A 14,292-nucleotide genomic window follows, 5' to 3' on the forward strand; every position below is an offset into this window, starting at 1 on the left:
CTACTACGCCTTTTGTTGCAAAACTCTTATATATCCTAGCTCCCGCCTTGCCTCCTCGGAGCAGTTTTCTAGGGGTTACTTGAAATACTGCCTCCCGGGCTTGAAGTCCTCAGTATGACCACCGAATAAAACATAACTCTCAACTTTTAGGTTGTGCATATTTTTTTAGTTGACATAACCATAGAAAAGGGAGTTCTTGAAGGCCTTAGGGAAAGTTTTTGGTGGGTGAGGATCAGTGGGAGTTGGGAATAGGAGTGAGAAGGCACAGAAAATTCTGGAAACATGAATGTGGCAGAGGACGGTCAGAAGACTTAAGGCTTCATATATTGGGGAGGTGACCAAGGATAATAGCGATAAAGAGATATGTGGATATAGCTGTCTATAATTCTGCGAAGTTAATCATTCCACTGGGGGATGGGATGAGCACCCAGGCATCAACCAAGATCCAGATGGATTGCATTTTCAAGACAACTCAAGTTAATGAGGAAGAGTCCAGCTTCTGGAGGGTTGAGCTGAGGTCTGCATTGATTATGAAGAGAATAGGAGAGGCTCTAGGCTCCAGGCTGTTGGAAATAGGCTCCTTGGGAGTGGGTGGAGGCCAAGTGGATGAATCAGAGGGCCTACGAGTTGTAGGACGCTTATGATCTAACTCAAGTCCAGTGTCTTCTCATTAACCTGAATACTCCTGGTATGCCATATACAGGTGCAGGGCCTTATTTACCAGTATAGGGAGAAGGGTGTGGTTAGATGAAATATGAAAAGCATGAGAGAAAATAAGTTTTGGTAAGTACGAATTGTTGACTTATGAGTTTGTTGAGTTTGAGAGTGAATGTCGACCACTCAGGTGTAACTGAGCAGCAGGCCATTGTAAGTGTAGCCTAGAGAGAAAAAGAAATGAGAGTAGGGAAATGGAAAAGCTTGATAAGAAAAAGAGCTTCCACTTGTCTTGATCCATAATGTGCCTGGAATGTTGGGGGTAGGTTGTATATTGGCTCTTGTATTCTTTCTCCTGCTTCCTGCCTCACTCATTTCTACTTATCCTTTATCCTTTCTTCAGTTTCTGCCTTCTTTTCCACTTGACCCTTTCCTTTACCCATCAAGCATGCTTAAGTTTTCATTTCCTAAATAAATCTTCCCAAGTTCTGGTTCTTCTGCAAGCTACTGCCCCCCCCCCCCCCACCCATTCTTATTTCAAAGTAAAAGGTGTGTTTGATGCCTACACTTTTTTTTTCTACTTTTCAGCTCCCTGCAGTGTGGCTTTCACAACTCTGTGGGAAATGATCCTTAATTCTCTCTAATGACATCCTCATTTCCAAATCTAATAGCCACTTCCAAGTATTCATCCTGCTGACCTCTTGGCAGCATTCAGTATTGTTGAGCACACTCCTTACTGATGTTCTTTCCTAGCCCTTGGCTTCTCTTCTTTCCTCATTCCTCGTTTTTCTCCCATCTCTTCTCTTTAAGCTTCACTGGAGCCTATTCCCTAGTTTTATCTTAAAGTTAGTTGTTCTGTATGTTCTGTCTGTTGGATGCTGCTTCAACCAAAAGCTGTGAGGAGACGGGCTACCTGAAAGCCTTGGGGAGCTCAGGGACACATTCAGCCATTGCCACCATAAATGCCACTTTAAGGACTCACTACCATCACCTGCTGCCACAACTATCTGTTGAAATAGAAGCAGGAAGGTTTTTATGTGGGTTTTTACCTGATATTCAAATGACTAATAACATATCACTAAAATATGAGAGTTGTAAGAATGTTACCTGTCACTTAGCATTCTGCAACTCTCAGATTCAAGCTCCCAAAGTTGGTTAAATGCGCCACTTTTACGGTCCTGTGTTGTGATCTCTACTGGTGGCTCCTGACAGGGTGTTGAAAATTGGCACCAATTAGTTATCATCTAAGCTATCCTCCTTTGTCCCTCTTACGTGTTATCAGTGATAAGTAGCAGGCAAATCTGTAGGACTAAGACGGGAGGGCATTTAGTGGTTTGTGAAAGTGAGCAGTGTTTTCAGTGTTTAGAAGCTTTACACATTTTCTCTGAAATCTCAAGCTTGGTACAAGCTATCAGTTCTGAGTTCCCAGGTGTTGCACTGTCTTTAACACTTCTTTTCTCCCACTCTGCTTATTTTCTCAGGCCACCTGATCTTCATCTTTAGCTCTGATTCCAGTCCTGGTCACTCTCCTGTGTTTCATATCCATACCTCCAATTGCTGATTGGAAAACTCTGCATGGATGTCCTGCAGATAGCTTGACCTCATCCAAAACTGAAACTATTTCCTGCCCCCCTGACCCTTCATTCCCTTTCCCGAGTAAAAACACACTTATGGTTTTTACCTTGGCAAATGGCAACCTTATCTTTCTCCAACCCCACCACACATTTCCATTGATACTGACTCTTGGATATTTCTCCCATCTGTTAACTTCCTCACACCCACTTCCACTGCCCTAGTTTCATGCCTCGTCACTTATTGCCTGCACTTGCAATAGCCTCCAGATACTCCCTTCTCCAATCTGTCTTTTACACATTTGTCAGAAATGTGTTTCTTAAAAAACAAATATATTCAGTCCCTGGTTAAAAATCTCTATTGAAGTCCTGTTGCATGCAGAATAAAGTCTAAAGTCATTAACCTGGCTTGCAAGATTGATCATTATCTGGCCCCAAAATAATTTTCCCTTAGAGGTTTTTTAAATTGGGGTAAAATTTACATACAGTGAAATGCACAGATATTAAGAGTACAATTAGATTAGTTTTGACAAATGTACACACCCATGTAACCAATGCCTCAAAATACAGAACATTTCCATCACTTTAGAAAATTCCCTTATGCCCCCTTTCAATCAATTTCCACATTCTCATAGACAAGCATTGTTCCTATTTTTATCATTATTGATTATTTTTATCTGATATCAACATAAAGTATGTATTCTTTTTTCACTCAACATAATAGTTTTGAGATTCTTTCATGCTGTTTTATGTATTAGTAGTTCACTATTTTTTACTGCTGAGGAATAGTCCATTGTACCACCAATTCCATGATCCCACCAATTGGAAGTGTTTCCAGTTTGAGGCCATGGTGAATAAAGCAGCTGTAAACATTTTTGAACAAATGTTTTTGCGGAGCTATGTTTTAATTTCTGTCAGTTACGAGCGGGAGTGGGATTGCTGGGTCAAATAGTAGATGTATAGCAGGAAAGTTTGTTAAACAGTCCTCCAAAGTGATTGTATCATTTTCCACTTCACCAGCAATATATGAGTTGCTCCATATCCTCAACAAAATTTGGTGTCAGTCACTTTAATTTTAGTCATTCTAGTGGTGGAATTGTGGTTTTAATCACTCATTGTGCTTTTAGTTTCTGTTTCCTTGATAATTAATAAATTTGAGCACTTTCCTCTGTTCTTATTGGGCATTTGTGTATCTTCTTAAGTGTCTGTTCAAGTACTTTTACTATTTTTAATTGAGCTGATTATCTTTATATTGTTGCATTAAAAGCATTCTTTGCATACCTTTCCTGAAAACCCTTTGTCAGATATCTGTATTGTGAACACTTTTTGCCAGTCTCTGGCTTGCCTTTACATTTTCTCAACTGTCTACTTTAATAAGCAGAAGTTTTAAATTTTGATGAAGTCTATCAATTTTTTTTGTTTATTGATTTCTGTGCCCTATTTAAAAAATTTTGCCTACCCTTAGATAACAAAGATACTCTCTCGTAGCGTTTTTCTAGACATTTTATTGTTTTAGCTTTTGCGTTAACATCTGTGACATGACTTGAGTTGCTGTTTGCATATGGCCTAATTATCGATGAGATTTGGATGAGCCTACCATCTTGCTATTTGTTTTCTAATTGTACAATCTGCTTTTTGTTTCTCTATTCCTCCCTTCCTGACTTCTTTTGGATTAACAAATATTTTTTATAATTCCATTTTAATTCCTGTATAATACCTCTTTGCATTTTTAAGTGCTTGTTTTAGAGCAGGATTTCTCAACCTCAGCACTATCGACAGTTTGGGTCAAATAATGTTCTATCGTAGGGGCTGTCCTGAGCATTGTAGGATGTTTAGCAGCATCCCTGGCCTGTACTTACTATATGCCTGGGGAGGTTTTTTTGCGGGGTGGGGAGGGCGCTTGTAGGCTGGATGTTGTAAATGATAAATTGCACAGCGTCTAGATTACATCATCTTATTTTAAAGGTCATTGAGTGTTGTTCGGAAAATCTCTTTAATTACTAGTGGAATCTCTAGGTCCTGTTGCACTTAGTTTTTTTCCTAAGTGGGTCTTAACTTCCTGTCCCTTATTCTAGGACATGGTCCTTTTTCCTGAGGTGTGGGCTTCTCAACTGAATGCCTAAGGTGCTCAGTGGGATCTCTCCTCTGTGGCTAGGCCAGAATGCCACTGTCTTTTAGCAGTGCATAACCTCTGGTACCTCCATTTAGCAATCAATCCAATAACATACAGTCTCTGATAAGCCTAGTGGAGCCAAGCCCTGCCTATGTGCAGCTCAGCCCAGAATCTACAACCATATAAACTTCTGATGCCATCCTTCTTCTTTTTTTTTTTTTTTTTTTTAGATATTTGAAATACAACTTTATTCTGATTCTAAGTGAAAAGGAATGGGAATGACAGTAACAAACTGAACGTTGTGATGTGACCGCAGCAGTCTTCTATTTGAAACTCAAGGAGGAAACAACTGGGTTCCAAAACACCTAAATATGCAGGTCCAAAAAATGAAGATTTTTTTTTTAACTGCCACATTCACTCTGAAGCCCATTCATCTCCTTCAGCATCCCAAAGATTAAGCACATGTTCTGCTCAGCTATATAATAAAGTGGCAAACACGCTGCACCACTGACATCACAGGACAGTTGCCTATAAAACTAGACTCCTGACGCTGTGCTCCAGCTTCGCTTTCTCACAGGTCATCATCTTCTTCCAGGAGGGCAGTTGTCTGAGCAACCTCTAGATCGTGCTCGTACTGTGCTGCCAAGGCTGGGTCCATGACCACCTCTGGCAGGGTGAGAGCAGGCATGGCGACAGACTCCAGGTTAGGGTCTCCGATCAGTTTTCTAGCAAGCCAGAGGAAGGGCTTTTCAAAGTTGTAGTTACTTTTGGCAGAAATGTCATAGTACTGAAGATTCTTCTTTCGGTGGAAGACAATTGACTTTGCCTTAACCTTTCTGTCCTTAATATCCACTTTGTTGCCACACAACACGATGGGGATGTTCTCACACACTCGTACCAGATCTCTATGCCAGTTGGGCACATTCTTGTAAGTAACTCTCTATGTGACATCAAACATAATGGCACACTGAGCTTGGATGTAATAGCCATCTCTCAGTCCGCCAAACTTCTCCTGACCAGCTGTATCCCACACATTGAACTTAATAGGTCCTCTGTTGGTATGGAACACGAGGGGGTGGACCTCAACACCCAAGGTAGCTACATACTTCTTCTCAAATTCACCAGTCAGATGACGCTTCACAAACGTAGTTTTTCCAGTACCACCATCACCGACCAATACAAGTTTGAGCTGAACTTGGGGTTCTCCTTGGGCAGCCATTGTGATGTTACTTCCAGAAGGGTCTCCGCGCCTGTCAGTGATGCCATCCTTCTTAAAAAGCTCCACTTTCTCTGGTATTCAGTCCCACACATTTCTGTCTCTTTAGCAGCCTAGAACCCCAATTTCTGGCTTTTTCAGGTGGATGTTCTGCTTGGGCTCTGCCTTCCAGTATGAGGCAAAAAAAGTATTCTTAGGCAAAAATCTGGGATGATTGTGGGGTTCATTTTGTGTATTTTCTTTCTCTCAAGGATTACAGTATTGCATGGCCTATTATTCATTGTCCAAAAATAGTCGCCACATAGTATTTTGTCTAATGTTTATTTGTTATTGACAGGAGAGTAAATCAAGGGTCAGTTACTTTGTAATGACCTAAAGTGAAAGTTTTGTAGTTTTTTACTGTTTAATTAAAATTGAAAACATATTTCTCTCTGGACATTAGTAACTGAACTGAAATTATATTGGGGAAAATGGAGAGGATGGTATGATTTTGAAATTATGTTGACAAGGCTGATTTAATAGATAAAATTAATTCTGAACCCGAAGATTCTAGCTCCAAATTTGTAGTTATTTAGAATTTAATAGACAGGACACAGCAATTATCGAAGAGGGATCTCCTTGTCTATCTCGTGCCTCTGATCTCTTCTTGCCTATCATCATTTACACCTTAAAACTGCCAATGGTTCTCTGAGGCTTTTTGAGTGAATGCAAACATCAGGTAGTTGCATCCACCCTGCCCCCGTGGAATTGCCTCATTATCTGACTGCTCTTTGCTGCAATAAAGCCTTCTTTCTTCCTGCCCCAGCCTCTAATTCTCCCCTTTTTCTGAACTTCTGCACAGGATGTCAGTATATGAAGCAAGATCTTTCTTTTTTGTGTCTGCCATGCTATATTTGAGGGCCCATCTTGTCCAGAAAGTTTTTTTCCTGAACAATTCTATCCACTTCACAAGAAGTCTGTATATGTCTTCTTCCCTTAGCCTCAGCTGCTGAAAAGTCTAAGACCCAAATAAAGCTTTTTGTTATTACACTCAGTTCCCTTCCTAGATTACAGAGACCCCGCTTCTATCAGACTTACCTATTTCACGCGTTTTACAAATCCTGCACACCTCCTCCATAGCTGTTTGTTCTGGAATGACTATCTCAGGATGCACTCCAGGCCACTGCCCCTGGGCAATGTTGCCAAGGTCTATTACTGTTCTTAAAAAAAAAATCTCCAAGTTCAGGTCACACTTTGATTTCTGCAGTGTCTTCTTTTGAGTAAATTAAAGAATGCACAGTTTAATGCTGAGGAAGCTTTCATCAATGGCCCTACTCAGGAAGAAACCAGAGTTGTCCCTAAGCAGCAAATGCCTGGGCATTGTGAGTAGAACACATTCCTTAGATATTCCCAAGAGTCTCTGCTCAGGAATAACATGTCAATTATCGCCTCCTGGGGAATTTCTTGATCTAAATATATGTGTCGCGATGTGGCTAACAAAACCCCCTTGTGACTTTAATGCTTAGGAAACCTCATGCAAATTGTGCCTCTATGCTATACCTCGAGAACCCCAGGATTTCCCAAGGTAAAAATATAAACTAGACTTAAAAATGATCCTAGGTTACATGTTTAAATCTGTGTTTCTGTGTTTTTATGTATGTATTTTGAAAATCTCCTTCTGTCTTCTATCTTGCAATTTCCTTGAGGACAGTGATTGAATTTATTCTTTGACTAACAGGTGTCTGTCCTCCCTGTCAGCCTACTAGGCCCCTGATGTAAAGTTATACACCTGAGGGAATGTAACTTGCCCAGCTCTGAACTGAATGATTTCTCTGCAATTATTGTAAACCATTAGAAAAGCAACACAGTCATTCAAATTGGCTTTCTGGACCAAAAATGGTTTTTAAAATGAAAACATGGCCTGCAGAACTATATGCTTTAGGATTACGTCCATCATTATAAAAGGGAACCTAAAGTTCTCTAAGAAATATAGACCCCAGGAGTAAAAATGTTTCCAGTGATTAACTGACAGTGGAGTAGAAATGGGCATTCAAACATAGGGATAGGATTTAACTATTCCCATGCAGGTTTGAATCTCAGATTTATCTCTTATTAGCTAGGTGCCATTGGGAATGATAAGAATGTCTGGAACTACTCCATTTCACCATCCTCAAAATGAGGGCATATATAATTTTCAGGTTTGTTTTAAGGACTAAATAAGATGTGCCTCAATATAGTACATAATCTTCAATCAGATTATAAGACTCTGTTAGAGTGTGTCACCTACAATCAACAGATTCAGCTAGCTGACATTAGAAAATGTGAACTAGAGACATTATTTGGAGAAAAGTGGAGAGGATGGTACAATTTTGATATTATGTCTACAAGACTGGTTTAATAGATAAAATTAATTCTGAACCTGAAGATTCTAGGAATTGGACGTACCTTTGATTTAAAAATCATTCATAGTTCTAGTTTTTAAATTACGAAAGAGATTAATAGAATAGTTGAATGGATTTAAAAGGTAATTGTGGAAAACTGTGCTTCTCCAAGGTTTGTAAAGCTAAATTCCCTTTTTAAAAAATTCTGATTTCAAGGTTCGGAGCTCACACTTACCTTCCTTATCAATTAGTGTTAGCAAGAGCAATTTCTCTCTTCTTGCCAAAGATAATGGAAATGAATCCAGCAATCATGAAGAGTTATCGTTGCAGTGGCATTGTGGGAAGTAATTCAAATTTCTGGGCTGAAACCAACTGCAAAACATCAGACAGAGAAGATAAACCTCTGAAGCCTTGATAAAGAACATGATAATTTGTAAATGTGTTTATGACTGTACATTTTATTATTCCACTCAAGGAGAGCTGCATTAACACAATTACCTCCAATGTTCAAAAGATGGAAAATTAACACTCAGAGGCTTCACTCTAAAATAGGATTCTCTCAGTTGAACTAAAACAATAAAAGTTACTTTAACCTCTATGTGTATTAGCATTTCTGAGCTGGAAGGAATATCTAAAATTCAACAAATTCTAAACCTATTGTATAAATCCCATCTACTGAGTTCTTAATTTCAGTGTTTATATTTTTCCATTTTAAAATTTCTGATTGAGCCGCTCTTTCCCGGGAACCTGAGGGAGCGCTCGCAGATTGTGATTTCCCACTCTAGAACCGGTCTCTAGGTCACCATGGCGACTGGACAGAAGTTGATGAGAGCTATTAGAGTTTTTGAATTTGGTGGACCAGAAGTGCTGAAACTCCAGTCAGATGTTGCCATACCAATTCCGAAAGACCATCAGGTTCTAATCAAAGTCCAAGGATGTGGTATAAACCCAGTGGACACATATATTCGCTCTGGTACTTACAGTAGAAAACCACTTCTACCCTATACTCCTGGCCTAGATGTGGCTGGGATAATAGAAGCTGTTGGAGAGAGTGTATCTGCTTTCAAGAAGGGTGACAGAGTTTTCACTACCAGCACGATCTCTGGGGGCTATGCAGAGTACGCTCTGGCAGCCCATCACACTGTTTACGCGCTGCCAGAAAAGCTGGACTTTAAACAAGGGGCTGCCATCGGGATCCCGTATTTTACTGCTTATCGAGCTCTGCTCCACAGTGCCCGTGTGAAAGCTGGAGAAAGTGTTCTGGTTCATGGGGCCAGTGGAGGAGTTGGAATAGCAGCGTGCCAAATTGCTAGAGCTTATGGCTTAAAGGTTTGGGGCACCGCTGGTACTGAGGAAGGACAAAAGATTGTTTTGCAAAATGGAGCCCACGAAGTGTTTAATCACAAAGACGCTAATTACATTGATAAAATTAAGAAATCTGTTGGTGAAAAAGGAGTTGATGTGATTATTGAAATGTTAGCTGATGTAAATCTTAGCAAAGATTTGAATCTCTTGTCACATGGAGGGAGAGTAATAGTTGTTGGAAGCAGAGGTCCTATTGAAATAAACCCACGGGACACCATGGCAAAGGAATCTAGCATAATAGGAGTTGCTCTCTATTCATCCACCGAGGAGGAATTTCAGCAGTTTGCAGCAGCCCTTCAAGCCGGAATGGAAGTTGGTTGGTTGAGACCAGTAATAGGTCCCCAGTATCCGTTGGAGAAGGTGGCCCAGGCTCATGAAGATATCATTCATAGCAGTGGGGCTACTGGAAAAATGATTCTTCTCTTAAACTGATTAATCCGTCCATAGATTTCCTGTGTAATTAGAGGTTTCTTACCTCAGTTTTACGTACACTACATTTGCTTTAATTAGCATTCATTTGATTCAGTGAGTTTCTTATATTTAAAAAAAAAAGATTTATCTTTAATGATCATTGGAGTGCAATTTATTTTATAGCTGGCAGTATTCTTTATGCCTTCTGCCCCTCATCAAGGAATCATCATAGTAGGAAACAGAAAATTAGTGGTCACTCGGCATTGGAGGACATTACAGAAATCCCTAACTGTTACTTGATCGTTGATTCCATACCTTTGACTAAAACACTAATTCAGAATAAGACTGCTTGATTTCCAAGCCTACTTCGTTATAAAAACCTTATAGGGACTTCCCTGGTGGTCTAGTGGTTGAGACTTGGCCTTCTAGTGCAAGGGGTGCAGGCTCATTCCCTGGTCAGGGAGCTAGGATCCCACGTACCTCAGGCCCAAAAAACCAAAACATAAACAGAACCAATGTTGTAACAAATTCAATAAAGACTTTAAAAATGGTCCACATCAAAAGATCTTAAAAAAAAAAAAAGGAACCTTATAAGGGTTCTTTAGTCTCTGATTAGCCCAGAACTATATTGGACTCTGAAGATTTTCTGGACTAAATGAGACTTCTTTTCCAAACTAATCTCGTCTAGATCTACAAGTCTGTCAGAAGGGCAACATAAGTGATGTCCAGAGAAATGTGCTAGTCTTCCAATATTCTCCAATATATTATGACATTCACTAGGTTAATGATTGATTACCAATGATCCTTATACTCTGTGAGGACAGCAGCCTTATTTTTGGTATAATATGGTACTAGATGTATAGTTTCCAAATAGATACTTATTGATGATTCAGCTTCAAAGTAGATTTAGAATTATCTGTTTGTATGGTGTTGATCATATATTTTTATTTAAATTAATAAATGAATTTATGCATTAAGAAAAAAAATTTCTGATTGATTCTTACAGCTTCCAGTTTTCTGCGGAAATTCCTCTTTTTGTCATGTGATTTCTTGAACATATTAATCAATTGTTTTCAAGTCTATGGCTAATAACTCAATATCTGGATCTCTAATATGTCTGTTTCTATTTCCTGATATTTTTTCTGTTTTTACTTTTTAATAAATTGTCTTTTGTCATACTTAGTTGCAGTTTTATTAATTGAACACTGAACATTGTATTTTAAAAATGGTAGAAGATATTTTGAGGCTTTAAAAGTGTTATCTTCCTCCAGAGATGATCTCCTTTTGCTTCTGGCAGGAAGTTAGGATAGGGGCAGATTGTCTTAATTTCATCTGGGATTAAGCCTGTTTGAAGCTTGGTTTAAATTTTTGTGAGAGCTGACCCATTAACAGTTTACCCCTTTTGTATTCTGGCAAAATACATGTAATATAAAACTTACTATATTAACCATTTTAAAATATATGGTTCAGTGGTACTCAGTGCATTCATACTGTCGTGCAACCATCACCACCATCCATCTCCAGAACTCTTTGCATCTTACAAAAGTGAAACTCTATACCCATTAAACAGTAACTCCCCATGACCCCTTCTCCCCAGCTCCTGGCAATCACCATTTTACTTCTACTTTCTTTTTTCTTTGTAAAAAATCTCCCCTTTTCCCACATGCCCCATTCTCTGGTAACCACTAGTCTACTGTCTGTACTATGAGTTGTTTTTTTTTTAATTCCATGCAGTATTTGTCTTTCTATGTCTGCCTTATTTTGCTTATCATAATGTCCTGCAGGTTCACGTATATTGTTACAAATGGCAGGATTAGTGTGTGTGTGTGTGTGTGTGTGTGTGTGTGTGAGAGAGAGAGAGAGAGAGAGAGAGACACTTCCTTTGTCCATTCATTTGTTGACATTTAGGTTGTTTTCATATCATGCCTGTTTGTGAATAATGCTACAGTGAACATGGGAGGGCAAATATCTCTTCGACATAGGGATTTTATTTCCTTTGGACACATCCTCACCAGTCCTTGTTATCTTTTGACTTTTTGATAATAGCCATCCTAACAGGTATGAGGTGATATCTCATTGTGGTTTTGATTTTCATTTCCCTGATGATTAGTGATGTTTAGCAACTTTTCATATACCTATTGGCCATTTGTATGTCTTCTTTGGAAAAATGTCAGTTCAGGTCCTCTGCCCATTTTTTAATTAGACTGTTTGTTTTTTGCTACTGAGTTGTATGAGTTCCTTATACATTATGCATATTAACCCCTTATCAGATAGATGGTTTGCAAATATTTTCTCCTATTCTGTAAGCTACTTTTTCATGTTTAAAATTGTTTCTTCTGTTGTGCAGAAGCTTATAGTTTGATGTGCTCCTACTTATTTATCTTTGCTTTTGTCATTTGTGCTTTTGGTGTAATAGCCAAAAAATCATTGCCAAGACCAATGCCAAGGAATTTTACCTCATTTTTTTTCTAGAGGTCTTAGTTTCAGGTCTTACATTTGTCTTTAATTTATTTCAAGTTAATTGTTGTGAGTGGTACAAGACCGGAGTCCAGTTTCACTCTTCTACATGTGATTATCCAGTTTTCCCAGCATCATTTTTTGAAGAAACTATCTTTTCCACATTGAGTATTCTTGGTTCCGTTGTGAAATATTAATTGACTATATATGCATAGGTCCATTTCTGGGCTCCTGATTCTATTCCATTTGTCTATCTGTTTTTATGCCAATACCATATTTTCTGATTACTATAGCTTTGAAATGTAATTTGAAAGCAGGACGTCTGATGCCTCCAGCTCTACTCCTTTTGTTCATGATTGCTTTAGCTATTTGGGGCCTTCTGTGGTTCCATATGAATTTTCAGATTTTTTTCTACTTCTGTGAAAAATGGCATTGGAATTTTGGTAGGGATTGCCTTGAATCTATGTATCGTATGGCCATTTTAACAATATTAATTCCTCCAATTCATGAACACAGGATATCCCTCCATTTATTTATGTCTTCTTTAATTTCTTTCATCAATGTTTTATAGTTATCAGTGTACAGATCTTTCACCTCCTTAGTTAAATTTATTCCTATTTTATTCTTTATGATGCTATTGAAAATGGGGTTCTTTTTCTTAATTTCTTTTTTGGACAGTTTATCGTTAGTGTATAGAAACACAACTGATTTTTGTATGTTGATTTTATATCCTATAACTTACTGAATTCATTTATCAGTTCTAACAGTGTTCTGGTGGAGTCTTTAGCGTCTCCTATATATAAGATTGTCATCTGCAAAAATAGACAATTTTAGTTCTTCCTTTTAGCTGTACTTTTTATTTCTTTTTCTTGTCTAATTGTTCTGGCTAGGACCTCCAGTACTATGCTGAATAAAAGTAGTGAGAGTGTGCACCCTTGTCTTCTTCCTGATCTTAGATGAAAAGCTTTCAGCTTTTCACCACTGAATATTATGTTAGCTGTGGACTTGTCATATATGGCCTTTTTCATATTGAGATACATTCCTTCTGTACCTAATTTGTTAAGAGCTTTTATAATGAAAGGATGGTGGATCTTGTCAAATGCTTTTTCTGTATCTATTGAGATGCTCATGTGATTTTTATTCTTCATTTTGTTAATGTGGTATATCATATTGATTGATTTCTGTATGTTGAATCATGCTTGCTTTCCAGGGATTAATCCCACTTGGTCATGGTGTGCTGTTTAATTGCTGTTGAATTTTGTTTGCTAATATTTTGTTAAGGAATGTTGCATCTATGTTCATCAGGGATATTGGCCTGCAGTTTTCTTTCTTATAGTGTCCTTGTTTGGCTTTGGTACCAGGGTAATGCTGACCTAGTAAAATGAGTTTGGAAGAGTTCCTTCCTCTTCAATTTCTTGGGAGAGTTTGAGAAAGACTGATATTAGTTCTTCAAATGCTTGGTGTATTTTGCCAGTGAAGCCATCTGGTCCTGAACTTTTCTTTTTTGGGAGATTTTTTTTTACTACTGATTCAATCTTACTCATAATTGGTGTGTTTAGATTTTATATTTCTTCATGATTCAGCTTTGGTAGGTTGTATGTTTCTAGAAATTTATCCATTTTTTCCAGGTTATCCAATTTATTGGCATACAATTGTTCATAGTAGTCTTTTAGGATTCTCTGTATTTCTGTGGTGTCAGTTATAATGTCTCCTTTTCATTTATGAATTTATTTGATACCTCTCTCTTTTTTTAGTCTAAAGGTATGACAATTTAAAAAAAAAACCTTAATTTTCTTGATCTTTTCTATGGTCTTTATTTTATTTATATCTGTTCTGATCATTGTTATTTCCTATCTTCTACTAACTTTGGGCTTAGTTTGTTCTTTTTCTAGTTCCTTGAGGTACAAAATTAGGTTATTTGAGATCATTCTTTTTTTTTCATAATATAGGCTTTTATCACCATAAAATTCTCTATTAACACTGCTTTTGGTGTATCCCTTAAGTTTTGGTTTGTGTTTCCATTTTCATTTGTCTCAAGATATTTTTTTATTTCCCTTTTGCTCTCTTCTTTGACCCATTGGTTGTTCAGGAGTGTGTAGTTTAATTTCCATGTATTCATGAATTTTCCAGCTTTTCTCCTCTTTT

General features: G+C 38.1%; 1 protein-coding gene and 1 pseudogene across 2 annotated transcripts; one reads left to right on the forward strand and one right to left on the reverse strand.

The window, feature by feature from the left end:
• Positions 1-4,909: 4,909 nt before the first annotated feature.
• Positions 4,910-5,578, reverse strand: LOC130842131 (GTP-binding nuclear protein Ran-like; annotated as a pseudogene).
• Positions 5,579-8,692: 3,114 nt separating this feature from the next.
• LOC130842242 (zeta-crystallin-like) lies at positions 8,693-9,801 on the forward strand. 2 transcript variants are annotated; one of them, XM_057718885.1, is made up of 2 exons: positions 8,693-9,358; positions 9,452-9,801. In XM_057718885.1, the coding sequence occupies exons 1-2, from the start codon at positions 8,719-8,721 to the stop codon at positions 9,709-9,711; spliced, it is 900 nt and encodes a 299-aa protein (XP_057574868.1). In that variant the 5' UTR covers positions 8,693-8,718; the 3' UTR covers positions 9,712-9,801. The 2 variants fall into 2 exon arrangements, with proteins under 2 accessions (XP_057574868.1, XP_057574867.1); XM_057718884.1 differs by having other exon boundaries at positions 8,693-9,801.
• Positions 9,802-14,292: the final 4,491 nt, after the last annotated feature.

Source organism: Hippopotamus amphibius, chromosome X, assembly GCF_030028045.1.
Source record: "Hippopotamus amphibius kiboko isolate mHipAmp2 chromosome X, mHipAmp2.hap2, whole genome shotgun sequence".
In the NCBI taxonomy this organism is placed as follows: Eukaryota; Metazoa; Chordata; class Mammalia; order Artiodactyla; family Hippopotamidae; genus Hippopotamus; species Hippopotamus amphibius.

Bases quoted from the DNA above. Each gene is read 5' to 3' on its own strand.
- LOC130842242 (XM_057718884.1), top strand. From the start codon at position 8,719: ATGGCGACTGGACAGAAGTTGATGAGAGCTATTAGAGTTTTTGAATTT.